The following is a 15,701-nucleotide window of genomic DNA, read 5'->3' as shown; positions in this document are numbered from 1 at the left end:
TTTAAATAATATCAAAAACACAAGTCAGGTCTCCAGTTTCTTTTTTTTATTTCTTAAGGGATAATGGAAACTTGTAAACTTAATATATGAATTGCTCAAGGACGTAGACGACTGCATTCTTACGCCTTGTTAATATATTTTTCAAGACTGGCGATGGAAGTTCAAAGGGCCTTAACTAGGAAGATTCATGGACTTCTTCCTGAACCGGGCTGAAAATCCATCCTCATTGTTTTTATTTACTCCCAAATCGTGTGTGATTTAGCCAGTTTGGACTTCAGGCCTCTGAAAATCATAATTTCTCAGATGGGGCTAGCTTGCATTTCCAAACTCACTTCTCGAGAATAGATACGCCTACGGCCCGTAGTGAATAAAGTGGGATATTATCGTTCAATATGCGCTCTCTGTATTATGTCTGCCCTTTCCTCTCTTCAGTTCTGCATCTCTAGATCCCAGATCCTGAAGTCCTAGACTCCAGGTTGTTGACAAGAATCCAGGGAGCCCTGGGGTTTCCTCGGATGAGCCTCGGAGGGGACGTGACTCCCATGAAATGTCTGTGCCCACATGCATATTTTCTAACAGATTCTCAAAGGAGTTATTCATCCACTTATTGTAAAGATCCACTCTGCTAAGGGAGGACAGCACTTTCAAATATTCAGATTACAGCTGCCTAAGGTATTTGGACAGTCCATGCATTTCTAACACGAGCTCTTACTCTGCGCCCTGTCCAGAATGGAACGCGGCGCAACACATAGGAACACAGGAAACAGACCCGTTTGGAATCAGCTTTCCTTAAAGCGCTCTCAGGTGGACAGAGGGACTGTCCACACTGCTTCATAAACTGAGAAAACAAATCCGTGTTTGGTTTGTAAAGTGAAGGGCTGTAACCGAGACTCCATAAATTAGCCTAAGAACAATTATTCATGTCACAGGACAGATCTGTTGTGATTAACTCAGCTGCTGCCGATCAATCCAGGACTCTCCCTCGAGTAGCTGCTCTGCTGTCCCCCAGGCCTGAGGTCTTGTGAGGACAAACAAGATCAACACCTTATCTGCAGGCAAGAGGGGAGGTTTTAAAGCCCACACCTGGGAAGGAGTTCCGCTGACTTCCTGACTCTTCCACATGCTTACCTGTATCCAGAAAGGCCAGCACCTGTTGCCTGGGGTTAGAAAGCTAGTAGTCCAGCTATGCCTTTATTATGCTGAACAGACTTCACTGGATAAAGGCCAGAGGACATTGCAAAGATCCCCAAGACTCTTCAAAAAAACAAATACACCAGGACATCAGAAGATGGAGTGAAATGCTGGCGGTTCGTACAAGGTTTCCAGCAGCTTAAAAACAGGATACAGATAACCCACTGCAGGACAGCGTTCCTCTCAATAGCAGACAGGTTGAGAAGGCGGGGTTTCAATAACGAAGACCCGGGTTTGAAAAACAGGATTATGAGGCGGGGACGTTGGAACGCTCATCTGTAACGGAGACTTAAGTGGAGAACAGGGAATGGTGTCTGAAGACTGAGATGAGCCCAGACTTGGTAGAACAAACCTGAACATGGACAACTGCCAAGAAGATGCTTTTGAAACCGAGAAAAAACGGGTCTTGGAGGAAAACGGCCGACAGAAAGCACGCAGGCGATCTCTACACACCTTTCATGGATTGAACCTCACAATCTGAGAGAAGTTTAACTAAACAGCAGAACCAAAAACCGTGCCAACTCTTCCTGTGACTAAATAGGTGGCCCTGAAAAGGGCCTTTGGGTGAAAATCGCATGCTTTCGGCAGCGTGAACGATGACACTTAGCCCCCGAAGCCGTAGAGGGTGCGGCCCTGGCGCTTGAGCGCGTACACCACGTCCATGGCCGTGACCGTCTTGCGCTTGGCGTGTTCCGTGTAGGTGACGGCGTCCCGGATCACGTTCTCCAGGAACACCTTGAGCACCCCGCGGGTCTCCTCGTAGATGAGCCCGGAGATGCGCTTCACGCCGCCGCGCCGGGCCAGCCGCCGGATGGCGGGCTTCGTGATGCCCTGGATGTTGTCGCGCAGCACCTTGCGGTGGCGCTTCGCGCCCCCCTTGCCCAGGCCCTTCCCGCCTTTGCCGCGACCAGACATCGTCACAACACCACTGCAACGCTACGGAAGCACCACTCCCCTCGGCCCCAAGCAGCCCTTTTATAGCAAAGTGCCGGACCTGTTTGAAAACCCCGAGAGCAGGGGCGGTAACCACACTCAGGGCCCGCCCATCGCTCGTGTCTCCTTGGCTGCGAGCGGCGCCGACCGGGCGGGGCCCCCGAGCCGGAGTCTGGCCCGGAGGGGCTTCCGGGAACCCTCCCGGCTCCGCGCAGCCTGGCAGCCGGCACTCCGGGCGACGCCTCCTACACCTTCCACACCGAAGCCTCACGCTTGCCCCTCACGTCTCCCAGACCAACCCGGAAATGCCCACCGAATACTCGCCGTCGTCCCCGAGACGCTTGAGGTCAGCTTTGACGCTGAGCGTGTCTTCATTGCCAAGTGTCTTCTGGTCTTCTCGATCGATGGATGTCTGCGTCCCTCACCGAGCCTCGCTGGAGGCAAGTGTCGAGAACCCTGTGCTGCCTGCCGGGAGTCTCCAGTTTATGATCGGACCGTCTGGTCCCTTAGGGACAGCTTCTGGCTGGCACTGTCCCTGCATCCCAGCCCAGTCCTCCCCCCAGTCGCACACGCGGAGCCAAGCTCTGGGGGCAGCCTGCTGCCACGCTCTCCCTAGGACCTGGGCGGTGTCTGCTCGGCTTGTTCTTTGCGAGTAGGTAAGAAAGTCCAAGTTCTAGAGCAGTGAAGCTTCGAGGAGATTCTGCATGGAAAGTGTTGGAGGCTGCACGCAAGCACTCACTCGACATTATTATATGTTGTTGTGAATGCTCTCCGCTCCTCTCCTCAGTAGTCACTCCTCTAAAGTGGGTGCAGCCCCTAAACGAAGAGCGCACCCTGGTTTGCTACAACGTTCTTTTGACAACTCCTTCAAATAACAAACACTTACACATTTGACCTGCCGTTAATCCCTCAGAGACTTTGTAGCTGTGGCCTCTCCCCCAGGCTCTGTGAGCAGCACCTGCTTCATCGAAGCTTGTTTTCTGACTTCCTGGTGCACGGGGACAAATTCCAGAGCGGGGCCCTCAGCCTCGGCTACAATGGCAGGCTTCAGGACTTCTAGGAACTGGCAGAGAACGACAGTTCCGTCTTTATTTGCGCTGTTGACCAACTGAACCCTGGCATTGTCCCCACTGAGGCACACAGGCAGCAAACAGTGTGACCGACAGGACCCGCCATGTATTCTCACTGGCAGGTGCAGCCGTCAGTATTGCCAATATCTTTTAAGCATATCACCCCTTCTACACTGTGGTAATTGTTGGTCACGAGGGCAACCTTGGGACTTTTAATGTATTAGTAAAGAAACGCATATGTGAACACTTCAACAATTTTGGGTTTTGATAAGTTTGATTCTGGAATTTTAATATAATTCTTTTCCTTTATAAATTCTCTGTACCTCATTTAAGAATTCATCGTACATATATAAGCTTCATGGGATATCCAAAGAAGTCCACGACACGAAATGATCACTGAGCCTTCTTTGGGCTCTTCAGAGCCTTGAAGGACTCTGGGTTTGGAAAATATGCAGACAGGAGCACTGGGAAATGCCGTGAGCATTGGAAAGAAAACCATAGGTTAGTAACAGTAGTCAGACGTTGTGTAAAGGTACATGGCAATGATTTCTCCACCCATCCACAACAAAGGAGTTATTTCCTCACCCTCTTTTCTTTACAGAGCTTATCTTGGAGAAAATAGTGCGTCTGTGTTTTCACGTTTCCCTTAGGAACATAGAGAAATTTTTCTATGGATTAAGCCCCGTCTCCTGTTTTTTCAGTGCAGAGATATTTCCTAGGTTGGGGAGATATAGTCTGTATATAATATATTATTATCCAAGTCATCTCTAGGTGTGTAAAAATGTGCCTCTGGAATTAGCTTCCCGGTCTGTCAAAAGAAACACAGGACGTTGTCACCCCTGACTATCCAAAGAGGAGTCATAGTTTCATTTTGCTTTGCTATATGAGACATGTGATATTTTTTTCTCCTAATTGTAGTCACCACTGTGCTGAGTTATATGAAAGGAAATCTGTTAATACTTACTCAGTATTATGTGTTCCTCTCCCTCCTCTATATTGCTACAGAAGGGTCATTTTGTTGACACTATTCTTTGACTTCTCCAACATGTGAAGGGGCCCAAAACGCATAAGTTTCATATTCCTTTATCATATCCGGTAGGATATGGTTGCTGAAACATGCATCCTTTTGTATAAATTGATGTAAGGATCAAAACTCTCTGAGGAGAAATGTAGTTGGCCCACTCTGAGCCTACTGGTAAACATTGGAGCCATCTATTTATTTCAAAGTTGCTTGGACCTTCAACGGACTGAAAGTCCCCAAACAAATCAGGTGTGGCTCACTTAATAAAGAATGGGGGTTTTATAAATAGAATTTACAGAGATGACAGGTGGAAGGTTATCTTTTGATTGGAAACTACGTAGATGAAATAGGTTATGTAGAGAGTATAGACAGAGTGTATCTCGTATAGGGGGGTACAAAGGCAAATAACCAGCAGGCACCCAGAAATACAAGTTTGACATTTAGGCAAGAGGACAGACCTGAGGGAGAAACTTCGAAGTTACCCATAGAAAGGTAATTCATGAACCCATGAAGGTGAATGGGGCAGTACCTTGGAGACTCCCTACATTTAGGTGGCCAAGAGACAGGTTGGTAAGGCACCTTCCTTTGTTGGTAAGGCACCTCCATTATTTCCCGGATCCTGGTTGTAATTCTGGCTCTTGTCTAGACTGACCACCGTCACAGCCTTCTTACGACATGGCTTCTCTGTAATTCATACTCCTCCTTGCTATCTATGAATATTCCTCAAGTGAGTTTCAAATTCAACCATAAGAATCAAAACCTCTTAAGAGGATTAGGAATACATAAGTAAATACACAAAGTAAAAATGATTTATGTTGAGCTGATTTCCCATCTCATCTCACCCATCTGAGTTGTGTTAATATTTAGTCTTTAGTAACATTTCTTACTTTTTTCACATTTCAGTTGAATGTGCTACAGAAAGTAATCAGTCATTTCTGGATTTTGAAGGGATCGAAAAGGAGTGTGAAACCCTCACCTTTTGAGCTTTGCTCTGTGTGTTCCAGCATTTCTTACTTTCAACATCCTAGCAAAACACAAGACGGGTACATGCTTCAAAATAAACGTGTTCAAGAGAAAGAATTTGAACAGTGATGAAAATAAAAATTAAATGCCTTTCTACCATAAACATATTTGCTATTCAACATTAATACAAACCTATCTCCTTCATAACTAAGAAATGTACTAGTGAATATAAAACACGCTTTTATAAAAATTGCCCTTGTCTCAAATGAACTGTGTGTGGAAGTGTAAGAATGCATGTGTGTGTGTGTGAGTGTGTGTGTGAGAGTTGCATGTGTATATTCTTTTTTTTTCCAAATAAGCCTCAATTTTAATAAGTTCCTCTACATACACATTTGCTACTGAAAATTGAACTACCACAAAAAACTTTTATTACAACTCTAATTTTTGAAACCCAGAAAATCTAGCCTATGCACTCTGCCATGACTATAATTATTCTCTCTAGCCAAACCACCCAATAGTCTCTCTATATTCCTCCTGTGCAAGTTACTTGGCTTCCAATTCGATGTTACGGGTTTGTTTTGCTTTTTTATGTTTTTATGGTTGAGAGAGAGCATGAGTGGGGGAAGGGTAGAGAGAAGCACACACACACAGAATCTGAAGCAGACTCCAGCCTCCCAGCTGCCAGCACAGAGCCCTACTCTACCGAGCGATAGTCGGACGCTTCACCCAACTGAGCCACCCAGGAGCCCCATGTTAGGTTCATGGATCTTCATGACTTCGGGCTTCTCAAACACCCAGGCAATACTCAAAACCTACTAGGACTTCCTTGGGTCATATCAAAAAGTGGAACTAAAATATTTTGAAGTCACTCAAATGCAAACTACAGGATTCCTCACAAAATATTGGCACCAAGGTAGAAAAGACAACACAGAGCTAATATCACAGATTATCAAAATACCAGTTTGTCTATGATAGAGCAGCTCTCCCAAGCTGCTGCATACTGATTCTAAAATTACCAGCTAAGAAAAACACCATATAAGGTTTATGTTTACATAGACTCGATGTCATAATTATTCTCTGTGCTGGTATCCTCAGGAGGTCTAGGATACAGTCAATAATGACATCTACACCTAGATCTTTCTACTCTGGATTCATCCGTGGAACACTGGTTGAACTAGCGATGGTCTTTAATAAACCACATCAGCCTTTCCATCGTTTCTTTCCGAGCAGTTAACACAGTCTTTACTCCACCCCTCCTCCTGATGCTGAGTATTCGGGCCACAAGTCCCTGTGGTTCCTTCTCTCTGTCCTGCTGTTGGGGTGGATATTCTGGTAGAGGGGAAGAAGTTTGATACTAGGGTCGAGAGTCAATTTACTAAGGTTCTTTATTAATACTTCAAAGATGGTTTGATAGCTGAGCCTCCCTGGGAATTTTCTTCACTGGCCATCTGAGAAGGTTCCAGGCCACAGGATGGGTATAGCTTCGTTGGCAAATCCATCGAAAGCCAAGTCTCAGACCGAAGCTCCCTCTAGACCTTTGGATTCCAGCAGAAAGTAATGAGCACAACTAGCTACAAAGTAGCCTGGAAAGAACGAGATAGCCCAGAAAAGGCGAGAAAAACTGAGGCTCCAACAAACCATGGCGAGAAAAAGAACACGTGTATATTCTTCGATTCTGTTACTTTATTAGGTTGCCCAAGTTTATCTTCCCCAAGCATGGCAGATTTCTGTACCGAAAAGCTTATTAATATTTTAATTACCGATCCCCCCCAATAAAGTCAGTGTAAATAAGACATTTTTTAAACCATAAAGGAGCCTCTTTCATAGCCCTCCTAGATATCCTCTGTCAACATCTATGGGAAACATAGGCCAGACAACCAGGTCAGGACCACACATTGCTACATTTCCCATTTACCTCAACAAATCTGGAATGCTTGAAACCCCCAAAGTAACTAACCCTCCAAATTGTCACTAAAAGCAATGATGAAGGCTTTTTGGACAAAGTAGTGACTGTCCTTGTCAGTACAAGCTCTTATTACAACCATCCTTTACTATCACTCTTGCAGAGAAATGGGGAAACAGCCTGTGCTAGTTCCCTTCATATGAACCAGATTTTCCGGGTCAATCTCAGTGAGAACTAAGCAGTTGTTGGACGTTCGAGAAGCCAAGAATGTACAGACTGTTAGGAGAGAGCAAGCTATTGACAGCACAGACGGGAGGACTTCTATTTTAAACGAAAATCGTGAAGTTGTCTCCCTGACCTGTGAATCTCTCAGAGTGTCAGGGGCTTTTGGAAAAGGCTGAGACTGACGTGGTAAAACCTGGAAGAAGAAAACAGGCAGATCTCAAAGCACGAGCTGTCCCGCGTCGCTATACAATAGAGTCGCTGTGATCCCTCCACAGGAAATTTTCTTTTTTTTGCTTTCCTCAAGGGTAACAAACACAATTCCGGGACAGAGCTGAGACTAGGTTGCGGTCAAGTGGCAAGGCTGAGCTGGGAACCAATCAGCGCGCCGCGCCGTGCTTGTATATATACACACACACACTCCAGGGCCAGGCAGCTCAACTCCGAGACTTTATTATTATTGTTTTCTGTACCTTCCGCCAGCCGAGCCCAGAATGTCCGAGGCCGCGCCCGCCACGCCCGCCGCGCCGGCCCCCGCCGAGAAGACGCCCATGAAGAAGGCCCGCAAGTCCGCAGGCACCGCCAAGCGCAAGGCGTCCGGGCCGCCGGTGACCGAGCTCATCACCAAGGCCGTGGCCGCCTCCAAGGAGCGCAGCGGCGTGTCCCTGGCCGCGCTCAAGAAGGCGCTGGCGGCCGCCGGCTACGACGTGGAGAAGAACAACAGCCTCATCAAGCTGGGCCTCAAGAGCCTGGTGAGCAAGGGCACCCTGGTGCAGACCAAGGGCACCGGCGCCTCGGGCTCGTTCAAGCTCAACAAGAAGGCGGCGTCCGGGGAGGCCAAGCCCAAAGCCAAGAAGGCGGGCGCGGCCAAGCCCAAGAAGGCTGCCAGGGCGGCCAAGAAAGCCAAGAAGGCCGCGGGGGCCGGCACCCCCAAGAAGAGCGCCAAGAAGACCCCGAAGAAGGCGAAGAAGCCCGCGGCGGCGGCGGCGGCCAAGAAAGTGGCCAAGAGCCCAAAGAAGGTGAAAGCTGCCAAGAGCCCCGCCAAGGCTCCGAAGCCCAAGGCGGCCAAGCCCAAGAAGGGGCTGGCAGGAACACAAGTTGGGCTGAGAATACCTAAAGGCTCTTTTCACAGCCACACAATTAAGCTTATGCAAGGACTTGTAACACTTGGTTTCTCCAGGATCTTTCACAATTTACGAGAACAAGAACAAAGCACTATCTCAGAAAAGGTCATTGGCTCTGAAAAGAGCCTTTGGGCATTAAAGTTTTCACTGGCTGAAGGAATTTAGGCCCACTCCCCGGAGCGGCACAGCAGGTGGATGTCCTTGGGCATGACGGTGACGCGCTTGGCGCGGATGGCGCACAGGTTGGTGTCCTCGAAGAGCCCCACCAGGTAGGCCTCGCACGCCTCCTGCAGCGCCATCACGGCCGAGCTCTGGAAGCGCAGGTCGGTCTTGAAGTCCTGCGCGATCTCGCGCACCAGCCGCTGGAACGGCAGCTTGCGGATCAGCAGCTCGGTGGACTTCTGGTAGCGGCGGATCTCGCGCAGGGCCACCGTGCCGGGCCGGTAGCGGTGCGGCTTCTTGACGCCGCCGGTGGCCGGCGCGCTCTTGCGGGCCGCCTTGGTGGCCAGCTGCTTGCGCGGGGCCTTGCCGCCCGTCGACTTGCGCGCCGTCTGCTTCGTGCGAGCCGTCTGAAACTTCCCACAGCAGTTAGCTGCGGGAAAATGCAACCATACTATCCTCGGCTACTATATACAACGAGACTCCCCCTGTTTGGACAGGTATTTGTTTCCTATGGCTCCAAGTGAAGACATTGGAATTGACCTTCACTCCCTGATTCACATGACCTCTAGTACATTTAGACCCAAAATTAACATCTTCCATAAAAAAATGAAAATAACACCGTCTTCCGATCTACCACTGCTGGTGTTTTCAACACTTTCCGGCCTCTACCTTATTTACAATAATATAGCACTTATCTACCTCGCCTGTTTCTTCACAAAGTTCTTTGGCTTTTGAAAGCAGAATCGAATACAAATTATTCCAAAGCTATCTATTGTTGGCTGAATAACAATTTCAGATATGACCTCTGAAACCGGCTTGCTTTCGATCGTTTTGAAAAGACACACTATAGATGTTACTGGCCAAGTAGGTTTTTCTTTTAAGTTTGTTTGTTTAAGAGAGAGGTGGGGGGCAGAGAGAGAATCCCAAGCAGGCTCTGCACAGGTGGCCGAGAACCCCACGCCTGGCTCCAGCTCGGGAACTGTGAGATCATGACCTGAGTCCAGAGTCAGACGCTTAACCCACCGAGCCACCAGGTGCCGTGGCAAGGTAGTATTTTACCTTAATTCCACCTTAGGAAGACAAATTACATGTCTATTTCTTGATGTCTCTATTCAAACTCAGATTTTTAGGTATGTATTTATACAAGTCCTGAATGCACCGGCCATTAAGCCTGATTTGATTTCATATTTAATGTTGTAAGGTTATAATATTATTAACACGTACTTCCTTTACACAAACCGAAGTTTGTGTAAAATGGTGTTGAAAGACACCCAGAGTTGTAAGTGGTACAAGATTACTGTGTGTTCTTAGTACTGATTGAAGGACAACGGGTTCTAGGGCATGTATTGTATTCCGATTGGCAAATGATTAGGCCCCAAGCTCATTAACGCTGGATCTGGTTTGTTTATAAAATATGAATTGCAGGGGATTCTGTCAATTAAAAGGCAAACTGCTTTCAATAGCATATAATATTAAAGGTCCAGATCTATCGTCCTGTAGGTCACTAACTAGATTTGGATCTCCATTTCCAACAAAGAGGAAACATCAACCTTCCTATTACCTGATGGTTTACAACGCCGGGGACTGCAGCACTGATCTGGTTAACCCTTGTGACACATCTCTACATCCGTCTTAGTTTACTAATGGGAACTATGTTTATGGTAACACTACAGTGAATGGCTTGTTCACCTTTGTGAGGAGTTGGGAGCACGTACCCCTATTCCTGGATTGACGAACTACCCTGAAGGGCATTTCCAATTAGCTACAATTAAGAAGGAAAATGTAAGCCCTTTTCATGAATACGGGGGTGGCTCTGAAAAGAGCCTTTGGTTAAAACTGTCCCCTCAATGACCTAAGGTGCTATTTTTCCAGCTTACTTGCCCTTGGCCTTGTGGTGGCTCTCGGTCTTCTTGGGCAGCAGCACGGCCTGGATGTTGGGCAGGACGCCGCCCTGCGCGATGGTGACGCGGCCCAGCAGCTTGTTGAGCTCCTCGTCGTTGCGGATGGCCAGCTGCAGGTGGCGCGGGATGATGCGCGTCTTCTTGTTGTCGCGGGCCGCGTTGCCCGCCAGCTCCAGGATCTCGGCCGTCAGGTACTCCAGCACGGCCGCCAGGTACACCGGCGCGCCGGCCCCGACCCGCTCGGCGTAGTTGCCCTTGCGGAGCAGGCGGTGCACGCGCCCCACCGGGAACTGCAGGCCGGCCCGCGACGAGCGCGTCTTGGCCTTGGCGCGAGCCTTGCCGCCCTGCTTTCCGCGTCCAGACATTTTAACACTCTCCAACCAGTTAGCTTGGTAAGGAAAAGTGAAATGGGGGCTCAAGTCTTCTCAGCAAATGAGAAGCAATTATACTTGCAAGCCGAATTGTAAATGACGCGTTTTGATTGGCTAAAACTATCCAGAAGTTTGCAACCAATTACAAAGGACGACTAACCCCACGCAATTTTCACGTAACTGCCTTACACTTTAGGACAATTTATCCAATCAAAGTCTAACTCGTTTAACGCCTCTTTCGCACAGGCGCCCTACGAATATTATGAATGCTAGAACCAGGGCACATATTTCTTATCTCAGAAGCAGAGTTTTTCATCATCATGCCACACCCAGCGAAGTCCGCCCCGGCCCCGAAGAAGGGGCTCCGAGAAGGCGGTGACCAAGGCGCAGAAGAGGGACGGCAAGAAGCGCAGGCGCAGCCGCAAGGAGAGCTACTCGGTGTACGTGTACAAGGTGCTGAAGCAGGTGCACCCCGACACCGGCATCTCGTCCAAGGCCATGGGCATCATGAACTCGTTCGTGAACGACATCTTCGAGCGCATCGCGGGCGAGGCGTCGCGCCTGGCGCATTACAACAAGCGCTCGACCATCACGTCCCGGGAGATCCAGACGGCCGTGCGCCTGCTGCTGCCCGGGGAGCTGGCCAAGCACGCCGTGTCCGAGGGCACCAAGGCCGTCACCAAGTGCACCAGCGCCAAGTAATCCTGACAAAATGTCTTCGTATTGAACCCCAAAGTCTCTCTTAAGAGCCAGCCAGTTTTTCAGCGAGAGTTGTAATGGTTTTAATAGTTTATGTGACTGCTCAAGAGGTTTTGTTTTATTTTGCTGAAAATATCCGGCTTGCCTTGTGTGGCACCAACACCTTAAAGCACACATACATTGTCACTGGTAGAGAGAGAAAAATGTCCAACGTAGTCGACGGTGTCTTGTCTCCACCGCCCATTTTGACTAAAAGCCTGGCCAAAGTGGTGACAAGTAAGTTTCACTTAAGCTGCTGTGATGCGGTGTCCTTTACACATAATTTCTGTGAAAAGCAAAGAGGGCTTAGATTTGGTAGGACTGCTTTGTTAGTGCTATGTTGTGGTAAAAAGAAACTGGTTGCTTTCCACGTTCATCATCGTACCCTTCTAGGAGATTCATTTGCTTAAGGCAGTATAACTTGTAAATAGTGGGAACGGGCCTATGCACGAAAACTGAAAAATGAACATCACTGACTCCAAGACGGGGTCACTTCATTGTACTGCGAATTCTCCGAAGGCTTGTTAAATGAAAGGTGATCGTCGTCAAAATGCCACAGTAATGATGCCGGCCGTCCAGGAAAGAAACAGCCTTTATACTGATATTTTGGTGTCTCTCCGTTAAAATTGTTATTTTCGTCCAGGGTGGACTTTATGTCAGGTTTTTTCTATCTTGACCAACAAAAACTCTTTTTAAATTAAAAAAAAAAAAAAATTCACAGGTCATTGCAGTTACACCGCTGCCCAGGTCCATGCAGATATATAAAATGGTAATGAAAATATGCACTTTTCTGCCTGTTATTAGGAAACTACTTAAAGTTATAAACTGCCATGGATCCATGAATGGCATCCTACATGACTTAAATGCGAAGAATGTACGTACAAAATATTTTTAGGGGTTTAACCCAGGTCGGAAAAAAGTAAAGCTATTCTGTATTCTTGCTTAATTTCCTCATGAGTAACAGACTTTCTACTTCCCACAGAACACAGATGCACACACACAATACAACATACACAAAGAATATGTAAGCCTTCAAACAATTAACAAAAGCAACAAGGAGAGAAAAGTAAAAGAAAGAAAACTAAAACTGCCAGATTGGGCAGTTTATATTACCATAGTCAATGATTGCTTTAGGTAGTAGTCCCAGAAGGAAAGAAATATCTAAACAAAGTATATATGACTTTCCTGGGGTACAGGAGCGCCCTGAGAATATGTACGACAGTGTGCCTACGCGTTGTTCCCCCTCACAGAGCAGCAAATATATAGCCTTCTATCAAATTCTGAAAACACTATGACCTACTGTGCTAGGCAGAAAAATGCCCTCCCAATTGTATTTAATTTCTAATCTCTACGGATCTGTGAATAGGTTAGGGTCCAACACAGAGGGCGGTTAAATTTGCAGATAGCATCAAGATTGCTAATCACCTGAATTTTAAAAAGGGAATTTATCCTGGATTATCCAAGTGACCCAATGAAATCCCATGGGTGCTTAGAATTGGAAGAGGCAACCTAAATACAGAACCAGAGAGATAGCAGGGGGCTGATGTGGCCGGAGACTTCTGGCTTTGAACACAGAGAAAAGGAATGGAAAGCCAAAGAAAGAAGATAACGTGCAGGAGCTATAAAAAGCAAGGAAACAGATTTGCTCTGAGAGACCCCAAAAAGGAATGCAGAATTGCTGACACCTTGACTTTCGTTGAGTGAGAGCCACGCCCAAATGCTGATTTACAGAATTAGGAAATTATAAATTTCTACGGGTTGAAGCCACAACGTTTGTGATAATTTGTCAGACCACCAGTAGGAAATTAACACATCCACGCAGCTTAAGAATTATTGATTCTGGATTCAATGACATTCTCTAAAATTAGAGTAGATAAATATTTAAATTTAAATGTGTAGATGCACGGAAATTCTCCCTAAATATTGCAGACTCCCATAGTTTTGAAATGTCTCTAATTTTAACGGCGGCAACTTCCCGTTCCTTCTTTGCTCGTATTCAAAAGGTCTAGATTTATCAGCAGTAACTCTTCTTCTTTGAGTAACACTTCCTCCACTCGCTATGGTTTTATTACGTCTGATTATAATTCTTCTTCAAAAAGTTCGCATATGTTGCATGTAGAGGAGTGATGGAAAATTTTAATTCGTAACGTCCATGAAAGCCTTATGAATTGTAAAGCCCTCTCCAAGGCGAGTTTCTATCGTAATTGCATTCATTTTTACAAAAGTGTCCGTCGAATGGTTTGTTTTAGTCATTTATTATGTAGTGACGTGCTCATTTTATAAAGTAAGACACAGTGGGTGTGAGAACCAAAGTTCATTTACATGGCAGAACATGCCAACCAATGTCTTCTGACTCAAAGATGTCTAGAGAGAATTCAGACACTTCGCATCGAATACATTTCTCACCACTTTTATTAAGGACCTTAACATAGATTATCTCCTCTCTCCAGCACTAGGCTCCATATCTCATCTCCTTCCTTGGTGCCTTCTTTGTTCAGCTTTCCTTAAGTGTACGAGTCAGCCAAAAGAGAAAGCCTTGGTTGGCCTAGGAAAAGAAATCCCACATCCCTACGACTGTCAGCTGACCTCAAATTCAATTCACTTCTGTATCCTGGAATGAATATTTTCCCTGCCTGGAAGAAATGATGCTGATAAACCTGAGACCGGCAATCCCTTGAAAGCAAGAATGGTATCTTGTATGATTACCAAAGTGCCAATGGAGAGAGGAAGTGCACTACCCAAATGCTTTCCAATGTAAAGGAGTAATGGCCCTTTAAATCAATGGAGGCTGAGGGCCATGCATCATTCAGGAAAAGTTTTCAATTTTCTGGATTTTTACAAACAGAACTTAAAAGTTACACACGTCGCGGAATACTCAAAAGCTGAAACTAAGGTATTCCCAGAGACAAGTGAAGGAAACAGTAGCCACATAGAGGGCTTAAGGCACACAGGAAACAAGTTGTCAAAAATTGTAAGGTTGGAGAACAGGCAAGGTGGAATTCAGCGTGAGAACGAATGGGGGAGGGGGGGTGAGGGAAGAAGGGGGTGGGTGGGTGGGACACAAGTGTGGAAATGATTCTGGGAGTGTAGAAGCCAGAGAGGGTGGACGGGGTGGTGGCATTGCTGTTGCCAGAGTAAGTAAACTGCTAGGGTTTGAGGAAAAGGGAACTTTCTTTTCACATCTCCCTCGCTGTCTCCAAAACCTTTAAGACCCAACTGCAAATTACATATATGTAAATTTCCAGGTGCCATATCATGTAAGGTAGGAAAAGTGTAGAGAAATTCTTGAGTAAAGGACATGCTTTACCAAGCACAGAGGAACAAGTCATGTTTGTACTTTAAAGAGTGTCTAAGAAAACGCAGTGACAAAACTGGGACTATGTGCTATTAGAGAAATCCTTAACGTGACAACTCTTTAGATGAGAATTGAAGTGGCTCTGAAAAGAGCCTTTGGGGTTGGGTAAGAGGGCGCTTACTTGGCGAGTCTACTTGGAGCTGGTGTACTTGGTGACGGCCTTGGTGCCCTCGGACACGGCGTGCTTGGCCAGCTCCCCGGGCAGCAGCAGGCGCACGGCCGTCTGGATCTCCCGGGACGTGATGGTCGAGCGCTTGTTGTAATGCGCCAGGCGCGACGCCTCGCCCGCGATGCGCTCGAAGATGTCATTCACGAACGAGTTCATGATGCCCATGGCCTTGGACGAGATGCCGGTGTCGGGGTGCACCTGCTTCAGCACCTTGTACACGTACACCGAGTAGCTCTCCTTGCGGCTGCGCTTGCGCTTCTTGCCGTCCTTCTTCTGCGCCTTGGTCACCGCCTTCTTGGAGCCCTTCTTCGGGGCGGGAGCGGACTTCGCGGGCTCTGGCATCTCAACTACTATCAACTCAGTAGACGGATTAAAAAAAACAAATCCTAAAATGTCTGTCTTTAAGCAGAGTCTCCTCTTTTATAGGGCATCTATGCAAATAAGGTATGCAGAAATACCCCGATCTGATTTGATAATGTCTTTGGTGACGTGAATATGTAAACTTGGTTGTGTCATATCTTCCTTCTTATTGGTTGGATAGCGAACGGTGATCTTTTTAACCAATCCCAGCTCGCGTT

At 47.0% G+C, this 15,701-nt stretch overlaps 5 protein-coding genes and 1 pseudogene across 5 annotated transcripts in view; 2 read left to right on the top strand and 4 right to left on the bottom strand.

Moving 5' to 3' along the window:
* Nucleotides 1-15,499, bottom strand: part of LOC122219426 (histone H2B type 1-C/E/F/G/I) — a 109,676-nt gene extending 94,177 nt beyond the window's left edge. The window contains exon 1 of the mRNA XM_042937674.1: nucleotides 15,076-15,499. Coding sequence (XP_042793608.1) covers nucleotides 15,085-15,465 — 381 coding nt within the window. The 5' untranslated portion in view covers nucleotides 15,466-15,499 and the 3' untranslated portion in view covers nucleotides 15,076-15,084. The remainder of the gene's footprint in view (nucleotides 1-15,075) is intronic.
* On the bottom strand, nucleotides 1,712-2,171 carry LOC122219449 (histone H4). Its single transcript, XM_042937702.1, has one exon. It carries the CDS (start codon nucleotides 2,104-2,106, stop codon nucleotides 1,795-1,797), a length of 312 nt encoding a protein of 103 aa, XP_042793636.1. The 5' UTR covers nucleotides 2,107-2,171; the 3' UTR covers nucleotides 1,712-1,794.
* LOC122219298 (histone H1.4-like) lies at nucleotides 7,754-8,447 on the top strand. Its single transcript, XM_042937475.1, has 2 exons — nucleotides 7,754-8,388; nucleotides 8,436-8,447. Exons 1-2 carry the CDS (start codon nucleotides 7,798-7,800, stop codon nucleotides 8,445-8,447), a joined length of 603 nt encoding a protein of 200 aa, XP_042793409.1. The 5' UTR covers nucleotides 7,754-7,797.
* LOC122219297 (histone H3.1-like) lies at nucleotides 8,589-9,182 on the bottom strand. The gene is made up of 2 exons (XM_042937474.1): nucleotides 9,162-9,182; nucleotides 8,589-9,050 (listed from the first exon to the last, which is right to left on the bottom strand). The coding sequence occupies exons 1-2, from the start codon at nucleotides 9,180-9,182 to the stop codon at nucleotides 8,589-8,591; spliced, it is 483 nt and encodes a 160-aa protein (XP_042793408.1).
* On the bottom strand, nucleotides 10,416-10,870 carry LOC122219419 (histone H2A type 1-E). Its single transcript, XM_042937666.1, has one exon. It carries the CDS (start codon nucleotides 10,853-10,855, stop codon nucleotides 10,463-10,465), a length of 393 nt encoding a protein of 130 aa, XP_042793600.1. The 5' UTR covers nucleotides 10,856-10,870; the 3' UTR covers nucleotides 10,416-10,462.
* Nucleotides 11,167-11,578, top strand: LOC122219406 (annotated as a pseudogene).
* Nucleotides 15,500-15,701: the final 202 nt, after the last annotated feature.

The sequence above is a fragment of the Panthera leo genome, chromosome B2, assembly GCF_018350215.1.
Source record: "Panthera leo isolate Ple1 chromosome B2, P.leo_Ple1_pat1.1, whole genome shotgun sequence".
NCBI classification, from domain to species: domain Eukaryota; kingdom Metazoa; phylum Chordata; class Mammalia; order Carnivora; family Felidae; genus Panthera; species Panthera leo.
The sequence above is the reverse complement of the archived record's forward strand: the minus strand, read 5'-3'. Positions and strand labels throughout refer to the sequence as shown.